General features: G+C 37.3%; 1 protein-coding gene and 1 pseudogene across 1 annotated transcript; both read left to right on the forward strand.

The window, feature by feature from the left end:
* The first annotated feature begins 4,660 nt into the window (after positions 1-4,660).
* Positions 4,661-7,644, forward strand: LOC148739275 (trace amine-associated receptor 4-like). The gene has a single exon (XM_088750017.1). The coding sequence runs from the start codon at positions 5,657-5,659 to the stop codon at positions 6,590-6,592; it is 936 nt and encodes a 311-aa protein (XP_088606143.1). The 5' UTR covers positions 4,661-5,656; the 3' UTR covers positions 6,593-7,644.
* A 4,549-nt stretch (positions 7,645-12,193) lies between these two features.
* On the forward strand, positions 12,194-14,616 carry LOC148739276 (tachykinin-like peptides receptor 86C; annotated as a pseudogene).
* Positions 14,617-16,864: the final 2,248 nt, after the last annotated feature.

The raw sequence follows: 16,864 nt of genomic DNA on the forward strand, positions 1-16,864 counted from the left end.
GTTCAAGTATTTTCTTTACATACGTTTTTCACCAGCCGGGAAGTCCTAACGGTGAAAAACTGTGTTCGAGGTCTCGGATATCGGTACTCAAGACGAAGGGCACAGTTTTCCATAGTAGGGGCCGACCTAGGTTGGTGAACCCGAATAATTTAGAGATAAAATTACGAGTCTAATTACGGGAAGATCTTCCATTAACTAAACAATCTTTCAGCAGGTAGAGGATAAAGAAAACAGATGAAAGGCCTCACCGAAACACTTTTATTTACGCAATGGTAAAGGTAACTTAAAAGGCTTTCAGCCAAACTTTGAAACATTTGTTAATAAGTATCTGTCGCGATCTGACACACGTTAATGGAAGAGAAGAAACGCATGTTCGCTTGTGAATGAGCAACAGAATTGGCATGGCAAACACACACGAGTTAGATTAAATGATCATAGCGCATGGCAATATATACTTAAAAGAAACTCTAAGTTCTTACTGAAAAAACTAATTGCTTTTAATGACAATGAATTTTTGAAGATTTACCTTTGTTCAGTTTTAAACATCACGGAAAGTCAAATCGTAAGTGAAAGCAAATGTGTGTTTTGGAGGTGACAGAGGCTCCTTCTTTGTTTTCTGCGACGGCGTAAGTAAATCTTGTATCTCTTCCACCAAATACTGAAGTCAAATAAGACCGCGCTTTTTCTTGCTGGACCCGAGGGGATTAAAGCGACTTCCATTCATCAAATTCCCTCAGCTTCTGTTGTGAAATTTATAGCAGAAATGTCCAAATTCAAGGTTCCTGCAAAGAATTAGCGAAAGCGTATTTATAGAAGATCTCAAAACTTTGCGCAACGTTCCGCAAATTTTGATTGACAGTCACATTGACTAATGTAATTGTTAACTGAAAAGACCTCCCGTTTTAAGTTTCTGGGTTGTGAAGGATTATTTAATTACAAGTTGTTTTTAGGCCGCGTGTCAATCTTTTTAAAAACGAATTTTGTACCGCAAAATTGATTTGGAGATCAATTTTTACGGAAAACCAAAGCGATTTGACTAAAAGATAGAGAAGCTAAGAGAGAAATAATGTCACTTATCAGCTAAAGGGTCGTGACTGAAGTCTTTGCTTAAAAATGTTGCCGAGCAGGCAAAACAAGACATGCTTATGAAAAATGGCAAGGAAGCTAGAGACGTTCTGTGTCCGGCCGGATGGAACTGCGCTCTCGGAATCAATCGAATCGTAGGATTTGTAGATTACCGCCCGCTCACGAACTGAGATAGCATGAATACTTAACTTCTGAAGCTTAGAATCATAAGGGTTTTTATGAAAACACAGATCCGAATCTGTGGAACTGACATTGTGGTAGTTACAGACGTAACGAAAGTTAATTTGCTATAGCCGCGACTGGTAGTCAGCCATTTCAGACCACTTGACCTGACGTATGAAGTTAATGAAAGGCCTATTATTTCTTAGCAATTGGTTCTAAGTGGTAATTTGTTTTTCGTTAAAAAGAAGTCGCATCTAAACTCTATCGATGGTTGGCGCTTCTCGCAGTAATACTACACAGTAATGGATGTGTTCAACAAAATAATTGTAATGTTCTTGGATTGAACGGACAGTTTTGTGACATGAAGATTACTGCGTGGTGCATTACTTCTTCGAAATGTATTGTCTACCTCAATTGCATGAGGACGTTGATTAAAGTCAACATGACATACAAACAACTTTTCAGCTATTGATATTTCGTTTTATTGAAGAACGTTTCAGTTCCTCTCCTCTGTGTAACACCGCATCTTTCCCGATAAAACTGTTCTTCCTAAATCCACGGTCAGTTAAAAGTTTACAATGATTGCGTTCATGCTGTAGGAAGAGGATAGCGGCAATTGAGACGGAACAAACCTAAAATAGAAACCGAACGGCTGCACGTATAACGCCGGAGAGACAGCTAAAAATCCTCTTAGTCAATCCTACTCAAATGCAAGAAGAGTTTAAACACTAACATATGGAAACTCATTCGTAATTAGTGAATTTGGTTTTATGAACTGCTGAGCTGAAAATGTAAATTGGGCATTGTAAGGAGTTGGGTTTGGTCTAAGGGTTCGTACGCGTCAGTTAATATCTTGCCATTTAAGACAAGAATAAAACTCTTTGTAGCCTATCCAGAACTACTGAGTCACGGGAAGGGCTTTATTTGTGCTGCACCAAGAAGAGGCCAGCAATGAAGATGAGACAAATCAAAAGCATAAACCAATCGGCTGCACTCACTGAACGCCGGAGATAGAGCGGAGAATATAAAAACCTATCCCAGTCGCGTGCGAGATGAGATTGAACAAGAAGATATAGAAACTAAGTTTTAACTGAGGCAAGAGGAACATCGGCGTTGATCCTGAGTAATTAATGAAGTGCAAATTTTCAAAAAGCGGAAATTTTTGGAATGAAGACTTAATTAACGCGATGGCTACAAAACTCTTCTTCCATTCATTACTTTATTTTGATTCGGAGAAGAGCCAGAAAATAATATGGAGTATTGTTAGAAAATAGGATAATTTTCTATCAGTTTGTCATGGTTTTTGTTAAAGTAGAAAATTTTTTTGTAGAGATACTTTCCCCGGTGGTACACACAACTTAAGTCTGATTTTATGCAGAGATGAAAATATGCTATTTTATTTATCCAACACTGTATGATATCTCGTCATGTCCCAAACGATTTAAAATCTTCATCATTACAGTAAAACTAAGTGAAGCGTACCCCTCAGAATTACTTTAATGATTTGATTATTTGAATATTGAACCCGCTAATCGTTTCAGGAGCGCAATAACGAATTGAATATTTGAACATGGAACCCGCTAACCGTTTCAAGAATACAATAATGAATTGATCATTTGAATATTGAACCCGATAGCCGTATTCGTTTTGAAAAGGCAAGGTCATTGTTCAAATCAGAAGTCCATTTCTGATTGGATTATGCGAACACTTGATGATGGATCGAAACAATTTCAACATGGCGTCAGACATGGCGGAAAGGTGTAAATCTTAAAAATGGAATGTTATCGAGAGCTTTATTCGCCTATTTACATCTTGACGAACTTGTAGAAATTCTTGCGTGTATTCATGGTCGAAAAATAGTTTACGGGCGAAGCCATCGCAGGACTTTTTTTATTTCGTAAATATTTGCGATCGACTGTTTTCGCAGTGCTTTTACAGTGCACTTTGTTCATTTTCACGATTCCTCTTATTGGAGTTAAGAAATGGACTTCTAATTTGAACAACGATCCGCGCCTTTTCAAAACGGATACGGCTATCGGGTTCAACATTCAAATAATCAATCCATTATTGCATTCGTCAAACGGCTAGCAGGTTCAAAAATCAAATAATTAATTTATTATTGCATTCATTATAATGATACCGATCAGGTTTTTATATCAAGAACAATTTTAAAATGAAACAAGTTCTCATCACGAATGTTTTCTTTTAAAATAAAAGTGAAATTCAGCTCTAAAGATGTTAGTAAGAAATAACTCTTCGTTTAAAATGAAAACGACACTGATAAACCCGGAGGCTATGGTGACATTTGTTATCTGCAGGTGCAATGAGATAGAATGTCAGGGCTATGGACGATACTGTTAAAATTAGCGGAACAAAACGCGTTTACAGGCAATAAAATATTCCAAATAAAGTGGAGAATAGGAAAATAGTTTCTCTTTATCAAAACACTGACTTTCATTCAAGCCCAAGTCAGTTAAAGTTTTTCTCGACTGGATGGAGGAGTGTTAGGAAGTTGCTGTCACCTGCATTCTAGAGAGTTACGTTAAACCGTATCCGGCATGGAGCCCAGTAAAGCATCATTATCTTCCAAAGCATAACGCATCACAATTTCATACTTTGGAATTCCGTCGTCTTTCAGGGCACCATATCAACTTTGCTATCGTTTTTAGTTCATGTAAATCTGCTTTGTATGTAGCTTTTCCTGTTCTGTTAAGTCTAACAATCATCATATGTGTCCGAGGGTAACATAGGAATCTGGAGAAAATTTCAACTTAAAAGTGTTGCCTTACGTACGACAGCGGAAAAGTGCGTCGCGAAGCAGACGCTTAACAGACCATTCTTTTTTTACACTTACTTGCTTTACTATGTTGGCCTCCCTTGATCATTATAAGCGTTTTAATTCATACAGCATTTGAAAAATGATAACGCTAGTAGCCCCTCTGTTCCAAAAAAAAAATTTAAGATTCAAGTAACACACGAGGTCTCCGTCTCGCTATAAAATGTTAACGCCCTTGCTTGTAAAGAAATTTGATCCAGGCGAGAAATATTTGGTAGCCTTACCAGACAACTGTTCAGTTCTACATGTTTTAACTGAAAAACATTATCAGTTGTCGCGTTATTTGATGAACAGGCCCATATCGTGACATGAAGGGTTCTACGTGGCACTGCATTAGCTTGAAATGTATTTTCCGCTATCTCGACCACATAACTACCTCGAAAAAAATTACCATGAAATAATAATAACTTTTCAGCTGATCTTATTTGAAGTTGCAAAACTTTGCGCTCTTCTCCTTTGAAACGCTTCGTCTTTTGCTGAAAAAAAAAAAGAAAGTGTTCACCCTAAATCTTTCCGTTATAAGTTTATGGTGATTAAACGTCGGTAGAGAACAAAAGTCAAAGAATGGATCCGAATTTGCAGAAAGTGAAGTTTGGATCTCATCGAGGGATTCGATTAATCTATTTCATTTATCCTCTGTGAGTGTACAATGTTGCCATTTTACACAAGAATAAAACTCTTTGTAGTCCTAGTGTCATTGCTCAGTTAAATTCACACCCCTGTTTTAGGCTTTCAGACCTTTCTCATCGTCTGCTTATAGAAAGCACGCTTTCAAAACTCGACAAGATCCTATTCAAAGAAATGAAATAGAAGAGGGGAAGTGTTAAAAGGTCACACTGCCTTAAAAAAGAAAAATTAATCCACCCTTAGTTCGTTTTTCTTTTCGTTGGGGGGCAGTTGAATAATAAAGATAATGATCACGTTCTTAGATCAAAGACAATTTTAAAACGCGTTTTAAGAGTACCGGATACAGAAAACACCTGCACGCGAGCTCAGCCCGTATGAAAGCTACTTCAGCATCAAACATGAATTTACAATAAATACTTTTAAGATCCAAGTAGAAGACGTAAAGTTTCCTAGAACGTGTGAGTGATGTTAATGTACTTTGCTTGAGATAAAAATTTATTGGTATTTCTCTCTCTTATTATCATTAATCACTTGTATTCAACGATGTAGAACGACTGTTTCATGCAAAATTAGAAATTGAATATGGCATCAAGTGTCATGTGTCCAGAACAAGTTATCCTAAAGAGTTATTACAGTTCTCATTCAAATGAAGATTATCCCTTATTGTGAACTAATAACGCCCTAGTCGGTTTGTAAGGAAGTTATTAAGTATTAAAATTTTACAGAAAAATGAATTAGCAGATGATACCGTTTGTTTTATCAACTGACATGTATTGGGATATTGTTTACCTCGACTACAGGAACTCCTTGAATAAAATTATTAAATAACTTTTCATCCGTTGTTGATTGTGTTGTTGCAGAGGCCTGAGCTCTTCTCTGAATTATTTCGTCTTTCGATTCTCCGATAAAACAGTTTACCTAAAATTATTCAGTTACAAGTTTACAATGATTGACACGTCGGCAGTAAACGAAAGCCTGAAAAATGCGTCCGAATACGCAAAACGTTTTCCTTCCAAGGCAGAAGGCATTGCATTGTGCGGCGTCTTCATGTTATCTTCTGTCCTGATCATTGTAGGAAACTTGCTCACTCTTGTTATCTTTGCAGTTACAAAACCACTTCGCAAGAAAAGTTTATTTCTAGTTATGAACATGGCGTTCGCTGATTTGATGTTAGGAGCCTACTCGGTACCCTTTTACATTTATTTTGTTGGAGGAGACTATCAGCTTTGGACAACAAGATACGGCTACAATCTCTTTAAATGCAGCGATTCCATTCTTACGTTGGGCTCGTATCTATCTGCAGCTTTCATATCCTGTGAGAGATTTTACGCAGTATACTGGCCGTTTAACCACCGATCACTGTCCGCCAGAAAATACCACATCGCTATTTTCATACTTTGGACACTCGCTATCTTGCTGTCTTCTATGCTTACTCTGTCATTGGATTTTAATTTTTTGGAACCTGTTTTGTATATCTATTTCCTTCTCATGTTGGGACTAGCAACCATCATATGTGTCTGCAACATCGGGATCTGGGGAAAGTTTCAACACGAAAGTGTTACCTCACAGCATCAAAACAGAGCTCTGCGAAGGAAACGCTTAACAAAGACTTTACTTTTTTTATCCATGCTAGCTTTATTATGTTGGCTTCCCTTTGTTATCATGAACCTTTTAATCTATCTAACAGAGACAACAATACCATCGAAGTTTTATTTCATGGTGAACATTTTAAATTATTCAAACTCTTTTGTCAATCCAGTTGTGTATGCACTAAGAATTCCTGAGTTTCAGCAAGCGTTGCGTTCGTACTGTAGGAAGAGGGTAGCAACCATGCAGACGGAAAAAATAGACAAAACAAAACGGCTTCACCTACAACGCTAGAGATAGACCTGAGGATCGTTCTACAGAATCCCGCTTACCTGCAAGAAGAGCTTGAACAACAAGATATTGAAACCAATTTTTGATTAGACAATTTGGTTTTATGAACTGAGTTGATAATGTAAATGGGCACCGTAAGGAGTTAAGTTTGGATTTCATCCAAGAATTCGAACATGTAGTTTCATTTATCCTATGTATTTGTAGTATCCTACAGTCTTACACAAGAATAAAACTCCTTGTAGCCTATTCAGAAATACTGAGTTTCGGTATGCGCTACGTTTGTGTTATATTAGTGAAGTACAAATTTTCAAAATTGAAAACTTTAGAAATAGAGGCTTATTGATGGCTGCAAAACTCTACTTTCATTCAACGACTTTGTTTTAATTCAAAGAAGAGCCATAATTATCGGAATATTGTAAGAAAATAGGACAATTTTCTATTTGTCTGATGTGGTTTTGTTGAAGTAGAAACATTTCTGTTCAGAGATACTTTCCTCAAGCAGTACACATAAATTAAGTCTGAAATTTATGCAGGGATGAAAATATGCTATTTTATTTCTCCAACGCTGTATAATATCTTGTCATGTCACAAACGATTTAAACTCTTCATCATTAGGATAATTGTATCCCTAAAGTAATTGGTCACTTACCTACCCAGTAGCCTTCTTAACGACACTATGTTTTGTCCGCTTAAGACATTATTTAAAAAAGCGAAACGGAATAAAGAAGATTGCATGTTCAGCTATGTTCACCTCGGAACCAAAATTAGTTTCCCGTTTGTCTGTGTTTTTCTTTTGAATATAGTTTACATGTAATTTCCTCTTGATCATAATGATACCGATCACGTTTTTATATCAATGAAAATTTTAAAATAAAACAAATTCTCATCATGAATGTTTTCTTCTGAAGTAAAAGTTAAATTCAGCTCTAACAATGTTAGTAAGAATTAACCCTTCGTTTAAAGTGAAAACGACGCTTTGATAAACCTGGTGTCTATGTTGACATTTGTTATCTGCACATGTAATGAGATAGATATCAGGTTTATCGACGTCACTGTTAAATTTAGAGGAATAAATCGTGTTTATAGGCAATCAAATATTCTGGTCAGATTGGTCCACTGCATTCATTTACTGATTGTACATTGCAAAGAACTCAGGCTGAAGTACCTCTTTTGAACTCCTCACACCACCAGATCCCTTTTTGCGATTTACCTAAACAGTGTCATTAGCATTACCAGAAGTAATGATCATAGAGACCACTTTATTGTCGACCCACGGCAAGGCTAGGCAGGGCGGAGACCTCTCCCACCGCATACTACCCATGGCTTTACCCTTTCCTCATTGCTTTCCGTTCTTGAGATTTGCTGGAACATAGTAAATAAATGCATGCTTCATGAGATGAACTGAAATATAAAAATTGTCAATATACAGCTGATAACCTTGATTACAGTGAGGACTAATAAGTTGAACAGCAACATCACGCCCAAGCCCAAATTTATTGATCCCTCCTGGAGCATCTCTCCTAATATAAAAGTTGAAGTCTATGGTATACTCATTAGAAATACCAGCAAGTACCCACTGTTTTATTCCCCACTTGGTTGTTTTATCCTTTATGTATTGCCTGACTGAAAGGGGTAGTACTGCCATTAACCTTAAATGCTGAGTTGTAATGCTTGTTTAAAAGTGACAACGAAAAGCATAGGAGCTTACTGAATGGTAAGTTTGTCATCAAAAGAATCAAAAATGTGCTGTTGTGCTTACTGTCGTTTGATTATGAAGCTAACAAGGAGATCACAATGAAGGGAAATGATAACGCTGTGCAAAGTGTTCCTGCAATCGGTAAGGCAATTTCTGCTGGAGTTACGTTGCTATATTTCTGTTTTACGTTCAAGCTCCCTAGTTCGCCAAGCGTAACTAACGTTTTCATCAAACAGGGATGGTCGATACCCGAAATTTATGACCGTAGCAACACATTTATTGCCAGTTATTCCGAAAAAGTGTAACTCAGGCTGCAAACTCTTTAAACTTATGAATATTTAGATGAAGTTGAGGTAGATTTAATGTTTCTCGGCTTTAGCTATGGGTCTTAATGACATCCTTCTAAAAAGAAGAGGTTCGTTGATGGGAGAATTTTGTTGAAATCAGTAACGGACTCTATAACATTTTTATTCTAAAGTTATTTAACATCCAAAATTTCTGAGTTTGTAAGTAAAATGATGAACATAAGGGAAATATATATGAAAACGATCCTTCGCAGTAAAGCACTATTTGAGCAATAGTGAAAATCAGACCTGAAAAAAATTTCAGGCCTGTACGGGATTCGAACCACTGACCTCTGCGATACTAGTGCAGCGCTCTACCAATTGAGCTAACAAGCCAACTGGGAGCAGGCCATCAAATTAATTCGATATAAACCCGTAGATGATAAATCAAACAACAACAAACATATGAAACATATGTGTGAACTGCGGTTATGAGACGTATATGAAAACGATCCTTCGCAGTAAAGCACTATTTGAGCAATAGTGAAAAATAGTGAAAAATGTGAATAGTGAAAAATGTTTGTTGTTGTTTGATTTATCATCTACGGGTTTATATCGAATTAATTTGATGGCCTGCTCCCAGTTGGCTTGTTAGCTCAATTGGTAGAGCGCTGCACTAGTATCGCAGAGGTCAGTGGTTCGAATCCCGTACAGGCCTGAAATTTTTTCAGGTCTGATTTTCACTATTGCTCAAATAGTGCTTTACTGCGAAGGATCGTTTTCATATACGTCTCATAACCGCAGTTCACACATATGTTTCATATGTTTGTTGTTATAAGGGAAATATGTTCCAGTTTCCAGAGACAGGTTTTTTTTACCTAAATTGTTTGTTTGCGAGAAAAAAAATGCGTCTTTTGATTATTTTAGACACTAATACCTTATTTCCTTAAAAAGAATTTCTCTCACGAATATTTTTTTCTGAATTATTGGGAAGGGAATTTATGAAATCATCAACCCCTTTGTAGTAAAAAATTTTACATAAAACACAGTTGCAAGCATCCTTGCATCCAAATTTACATTGTGTATTGTTATTAAAAGTATTGGTTACTTCTTTTTAGTACAAATAGACTTATTTGTGATTGGTTAAGACAGTGCATTAGTTATCTCTATTGAGGTCTGACAATGACTTACAGCTGCCTTACGTTTGTTTCGAAAATGATGCTACGACGTTTCGATAAAGTCACAAGGAAAGTATTTGGAAAAAGAAAACTAAAATAATTCTCCTTATTCACTGTTTTTCCAAATTTTTCCCCAGTTTTCCTATTTATTAAAATTAAAATCGCTTGGTTGGTCTTCCTGTTCCTAAGGCCATGAGGAAAATAAATAGTGGGATGTTAATTTAAATACAGAGCAGCTGCAATGCAAAATCTACAAATTCGAGGAACAGAATTAGCTCCTTTTTTAAATTAAGCTTCAATTTCCTTTAGTAGAGGAAATGTTTTATATATTTTATCATTATTCAAGTTTGTGACTCACAATGACCACATAAATTTAAAAAAAAACCTGTTTTACTTGTTCATACGGGCAGTTTAAAAAATTGGAAACTTTGTCGCATTAATTACTATTTAGAACACCTCCAGATATAAATTTTCTTCTAAGTACAACCAATGAACTCAAAACGTAACTTTCTTTTAAAAGATGTGCTATCTTTTACGGTTTTTTTTTTTAACATCGCGTGTAAATGAGTGTATAAATGTGCTACCTTTCAGCAGTAATAAGATCAACAGCCATGAGTAACCTAAAGCGCCATCGCTACCACTAGTTGGAAACATAAATTACCATTTAGAACGACTCCAGATATATTATTTCTTCTAAACAACTAATCAACCCAAGCCTAAACTATCTTTTTAAAAGTTGTGCTGGTTACAGTTGTGCCATCCTACGATTCTTGCTTAACATCACGTGTGCTTGCGTATGTAAATGCGCTACCTTTCCGCAGTAATTTATCAACAGTCATGAATAATCTAAAGCGCCATCGCTATCACTAGTTGGAAACATTAGATACCATTTAGAACACCTCCAGATATATTATTTTTTTAAGTACAACCAAACAACTCAGACCTAAATTTTCTTTCTAAAAATTGTGCTAGTTACAGTTGTGCCATCCTTTACGTGTGTGTGCGTGTAAAAATGCGCTACCTTCCCGCAGTAATAAGATCAACGTTAACACTAATGAGTAACCTAAAACGCCAGCACTACCGTGTTTAGTGCCGGCATCTTTCTTGTGGTATAAAGTTTCTCGTGTCATATTTGAGCGATATATTAGAATATATCGCACTTCAAGATGCAATATAATAAGCCAGGTGTTACAGCCAAAAACGCCACGTCTACATCTGACAACACATATTTAATAACTGCACCGCCCTTGCTGTAAGCCCAACTAAACTACCAATAGGTTTTCGTCGGTTGAAATTTCACTATTTTAAACACGTGATATAGGGTTGAGTGTTGTGCTTCGTAATTTCCCTTGATTGTTAGAGCGGAAGACGTATGAGTGTTCTGTAGGTGGTTTTAACAAGTAAGCGGTCTTTTTATTTTTTAGAAGTGTAAAAGCATAAAACCTTGAAAGTATTGAATTCCCGTCCAGCCGCCAGGTGATTTGTGTGTGAGACAAATTTATTCGAAAGATGAATCTCTTTCACTGAAATGGTTAATGGGCTGATTAGGCTTCAACACAGTTACATCCGTAAGGAATCAGGCTAATTCTCAAAACCTTGGTCTAAAGCATCAAGCCTGTCCATCAGACTTTTCTACAAATTCCTTGAGGTAAAAGGGAAAGTGTCATACCTTAGATCACCCTTAAAACAACTCTTGTATCAGTGGTCTTAAAGTGTATTTCTTTTCTCCTTTCTCATAATTTAGTACTGGGAAGTCCCAAGTCGATAGGCTGGCAGCAGTTTTCATTTCAGTCAATTACAGGTATAATACAATGCTATGATGAGACATTCAAAATTTCTCAATTTATGCTATATTTCCTTAATGTTTGATCTTCACATGAAGAGAACAAATAATAAAGTAATGTGAGAGAATGAAGGAATCAGAATGAAACTGGAGAAAATAATTTTGTAGAGTCTTCGTTTTTCAGCGGAATGGCTCCTGTTAGAAAATATGAAGGGTTTTGCATTACGAAAATGGTGACCACTGAATTCGTTAAGACACTGTCAACGATGACAAGTATTTACATCCAGAATGGGAGGGGAGAAGGTCAACAGAATTTCGAAATAAAATAGGAATGTTTTTAACTTAAACCCAAACATGAACCTGAACCTAGGGCATGACCTGCAATTTAATTCTTGGATTCATTGCTAATTGTCTATCATGAGAACTCACATTTACCTGTTTCCCGAAACTCCGTTGAGATCCAAAAAGATCGTTGCTCTAATAAGAGTAAAATCAACTCAAATATAAATTGCTTATTTTTTTTTTTTCCTGGGAGTTCGCAATCGATTCCTTTCTCTCCATCCCTGTTCGTTTGTTTCGAATTAAATTAAAGGATCACGAAAGTTACGTTCGTACATAATTCATAAAAATAATAATGATAACTTTCTAAACTACAGACCAAAACTTCAGACCAAACAGAAATTGAGCATGGAATTAAAATATATCGAAGGGATCATCTTCACAGTCCTTTACGCCATCACGATGCTCGTAACATTTGCAGGGAATGGTCTCCTTATCTACATCGTGTGGAAGAAACCTGAGGTAAGATCACTGACAAGCTTTATGTTCGTCAACATGGCTATCGCCGATTTACTGGTGGCATTGGTTGTGATGCCCTGGTCGATTACCCAAGTATATACAGACGGCCTATGGACGATACCAGGAGTATTTGGAGAAGTCACGTGCAAAGGTGTGGTATACATTGCCTATGCCACATTAACAGCGTCCATTCTTTGTCTGACAGTCATGGCAGTCGATAGGTACTATGCCATTGTTCATCCCCTTCGCCGCTATCTTTAGTTTCGGAAACCTAAACTAACTGTTCCATTTATTTGGATCTTTTCACTGGCTTCAATGTCCCTTTTTCCAGCTGCTCAAACCGTGGAAGACCACAATTCCCAATGCATGTTTATGTTTTGGGTGATCCATATAAGGCTATCCGAGGACTAAACCTCTACCTTGTGGTATTGAACTATCTGATCCCTTTGAGTGTTATTTCTTTTCTGTACACTATAACTGCAAGGAGGTTATGGTTCCATGTCGCACCTGGAGATCAGCATTTAACAGGGAATCGACAGCAACTCGAGACATCTAAGAGAAGAGTGGTTCGGATGCTCATTATTGTAACCTGTGCGTTTTCCTTTTGCTGGCTTCCTGCACACGTGGTTCACATGATAATTGTCATGAAAGCATGGAACGTTAAGGTAACTCTTCAGCCGAATGTCACGTTTGTGTGTTTTTGGTTTGGTCACGCTAACAGCGCCAGCAACCCATGGCTGTACATTTCCCTGAGCATCAAGATCAATACAGCTTTTGTAAGAATGGTGACTAGAAAAAGGAGCCAGTCACCTTCGAGTCTCAGCGTCCAAACATCACATGTCCTTTTACAACTTGAAAATGGAGCTGTCCTGGAAGAATCAACACCGCAATCTACATCATTTAGTCATTACTAATTCCATTACCTTAAGATGTAGAAAATATTAAAAAACAAAGAAGTTTCAACTTTGCAGGATCAATGTAATGAAAAGAAAGATCAAAGAGATTGATCTATTAGAAGCAGAAACTACGCGTAGCAGGATGTCAGTAGGTAAATGACATAATTGAGATGTTGATATGAGAACTCGCAAGTAGTAATAATTAGAAGCTAACTAGCTGGCTGCTTCGAACGATCCAGCCTTAACCAACTTACATGCACTGACAAGAGCACTTTAGAAACCCATTTTTGTTGAGGGCAGGACTGCATGTAAGAAAGAAAAAAATGTGTATTACCGCCGCCTGGTTAGCTCAATTGGGATAGTGCCGGACTGCTGTGCGGGAGGTCGAGAGTTCAATACCGGCCGGACCAACACTCAGGGTCTTAAAATTAACTGAGAAGAATATGCTTCCTTTCTTTAACATCAAGAATTGGTTAGATATTCTAGTCTTCTCGGATAGGGACGAATAAATGGAGGTCCCGTCTCCTGCAGGGTTAGGGGCAGGAGACGTTAATTTCCCACGCACGAGATTACTGTGTGATGGATGTCCTCCCCTGGGGTGGGTTGGGTGGGTAACAGGACCCCCGTTGATACCAGTGTTTACTACACTGAAGGGGCTATCCTGTATAAATATAGATGTCTGTCTGTCTGTCTATTAAGCAACTTTCTGCTCAATACCTCGTGGAACCGAATTTAACAGTACTCTTCCGTCTTGGTCTGCACAAAGGAGGCGAATAGTGTTGTGCGAGATTCTGAGTAAAACAACTTAGACAATCGAGCTACTTATACGAGTTTGATGCCACTGACTTGTCAATTTAACTCGGATTTATAGATAGTACAAAGGCAAAAGGAACATCATAACAAGGGTTTCCTTATCAGCTAATACTTGCTAGCAGACTTCTAGCAAGTGGCGAATGTAGGATTTTCCAATTTGTTTCAGGGTACCGTTCCTCGAAAGTCCTGCCAACTTAAGGGGCTCGAACCCATATTTTATAATCAAAAGTTGAAGAATAGAGAAGCAGGCTCTGAACCCATAACTAGTCCATTTTGTTTCTTTAGCTGCTAGCTTCATCGTATAATCCCCAAAACGTTTGAACCCCCATTTTGAAACCAGAACACCTTTACGGGCCTGTTAAGTTAGCGGGACCTTCGAGAAACGGGGCCCGGAGTTCATTTAGATTGCAAGTTTAGATGTATAAGCAGGCTGAGTATCTTGTTTTGGATTCCTGTAAATGGTGGTTTTTCTTCAGTGCTTCTGGTAGCGCTAATCAGGTGTATCTGCATGCGTTGTATTTTCGTAATCGTTTCTCATTTTTTCAGTATAACAGTCTTTAAAAAGGGCCTCGAATAGTTTAAGTTTATTAAGTTGGAAAACAAAGTAAAATAAATGATAACAAGGATCGATAACGTCTTCTGATGATAATTGTACTGTACCAATGTTTTTCTTTTTGTGCAAAGCCGGTAGGATATGCTAGGATGTTTCTTGTCCTTTTAATTTTCGTGGACGGGCATGACAGAAACGTTTAGTTAGAAAAACCGTATTAACTCAGAAGATGTGACCATATTATGCCATTCATTGGTCTTCGACATTCAATATGGTTTTCATGTATCCAAAATGGGAGGGAGAAAGGACGGCAGGCAGACGCAAAAAACTATTTGACTAAAAAAATAATTTTTTTGGATACCCATAAGCATACCCATAAGGTTATTCATTTATATTTCTATCAAGATCCTGTGCGATAGACATGTGAAATAATTTTCAACTGGAGAAAGGGGGGGGGGAGGTTTACGGAAACTTTTTTCCAATTAAATTTTTGTTCTTGTTCAGTCTTCTTTTTTATGTCCTAAAAGTCCACAAGAAATCTTTCTCTTCCGTCGTGAGGGTTGGAGCCAACAAACCATCCTTTCATCGTCGAACGATTCAGATCTCACGCACGCTATTTGAAGGGAACTTCGAGATAAATATTTCCAAAGTTATTCGTGCCAAACGAGACGAGTCAGGTTACCGAAAGGCAGTAAACCTGGCTTTCTTTTACATTGTGTTACCGCGATATTATTTTATCAGAAAATTTTGAAATAAGACGGTATTGTTTCTATCATTAATCTTTCACAAAGAGTCGTGGTTAATAAGATTAATTCTGAAAGCGTCCGCATAAAAGCGAGATTCCCAACCATGGTCAATCCACCCACTGTGAAACCTTACTAATAAGGTCCTTTACCATTAGTCGCGCCAATAAAGACGCTTATGTAAGTGTACTGAGTGGCATATTGAAAATATGAAAGACTCCGTAACCAAGCAACAACGTATCGCTCATATCCATAGACGTTTACGTTTTTAATGACTGGAAAAACTGTTTTTGCTGTTTTTACTCAGGAAAAAGAAAACAACAACAATATTTGTTATTTCAAAGCTTGAATGATGTCTCCCTTATCAATTATTCACACAGGTGAAAAGTATTTGAAAAGCATGGCCTGGGCTAACCGCGGTTGAAACTCGGTCGAGTTTCCTTTTCATCGCGGTCACAGATTTCCGCATCCCCAGTCCCTCAAATGTTGCTCACTCTTAAAAGGGAGATTAGATTTGTTTTATGAAAAGCTGCCAACAGATAGCAGAACTTTATTTACTTCTTACTGAAATTCGACAAGAAGGTAAGAATCGTTCTAGGCAAGGTTTTCGCATAAATTCGAATTTATTATGCATTCAGAACCTGGGCAGAACAAAACAACGGCACAACAACAGAATTTCCTTAGGACTACGACTTGCTTCAGAATAGTATGGATTTATAATGAAATCTGTTCTCATGTTGTAACATTGTTCAGCTAAACTACAGAATACAGGACAACTTGTATCCATCCACTGAACGGGCCACTAAATATCACGAGAGCTCATTATTAAGCGTAATCACTAATCGAGTCAGAGTGGTCGAGATTTTTTGTGTCTGTCAAAGCCATAGTGCAAAGTCTGCATTTCAATTCACATAAGACGTGTCTCTTTTACCAATCATTATGTTCTGTTTTTCATGCGTGATATAAAGACTTCCATTGATTCACCAGATTGTTGCATAAGATAATGTTGATGATAAGGTTGCAAATCGATGCCGATGTTGTTTTCTTTTTTTTTTTAGCTTTCTGTTAATATATTTAAAGCTGTTTACAAGTCGCGAAGAGCCTTAAATCGTTGCGATATCCCAAGAAGCTCATTGAAACTGAAAGTATATACGACGTTCAAGATTCAAATTAAAAGATCAGTTAGCAATCACAGCCTGGAACACATGTACGAAGACAGTTCAAAATAAACATTACTTGACCTATTTTGGCAAGTTCCCCAGTGCAGTAGACTGATTTATCGCAGTAATTAAACGTCGCTATTTTTATCATATATCATCCGTGAAAACATCTCAGTTGATTTGATTTTTTGCAGACGTTATTTGAAACATGTCGACCGTTAAGCTTAAAGACCGAAACCTCCTTCGTGAGCACCTCTAGATGTCTTGAAACTTCTGAATGTTGTTTTGTAACGCAGTGATTTCCAGAACGGAAGCATTCCTTTCATCCTGTCAAATGATTTTAGTGTGGGCTCGGACAAATCTTCTTCGGCTTC

The sequence above is a fragment of the Stylophora pistillata genome, chromosome 2 (assembly GCF_964205215.1).
Source record: "Stylophora pistillata chromosome 2, jaStyPist1.2, whole genome shotgun sequence".
NCBI classification, from domain to species: domain Eukaryota; kingdom Metazoa; phylum Cnidaria; class Anthozoa; order Scleractinia; family Pocilloporidae; genus Stylophora; species Stylophora pistillata.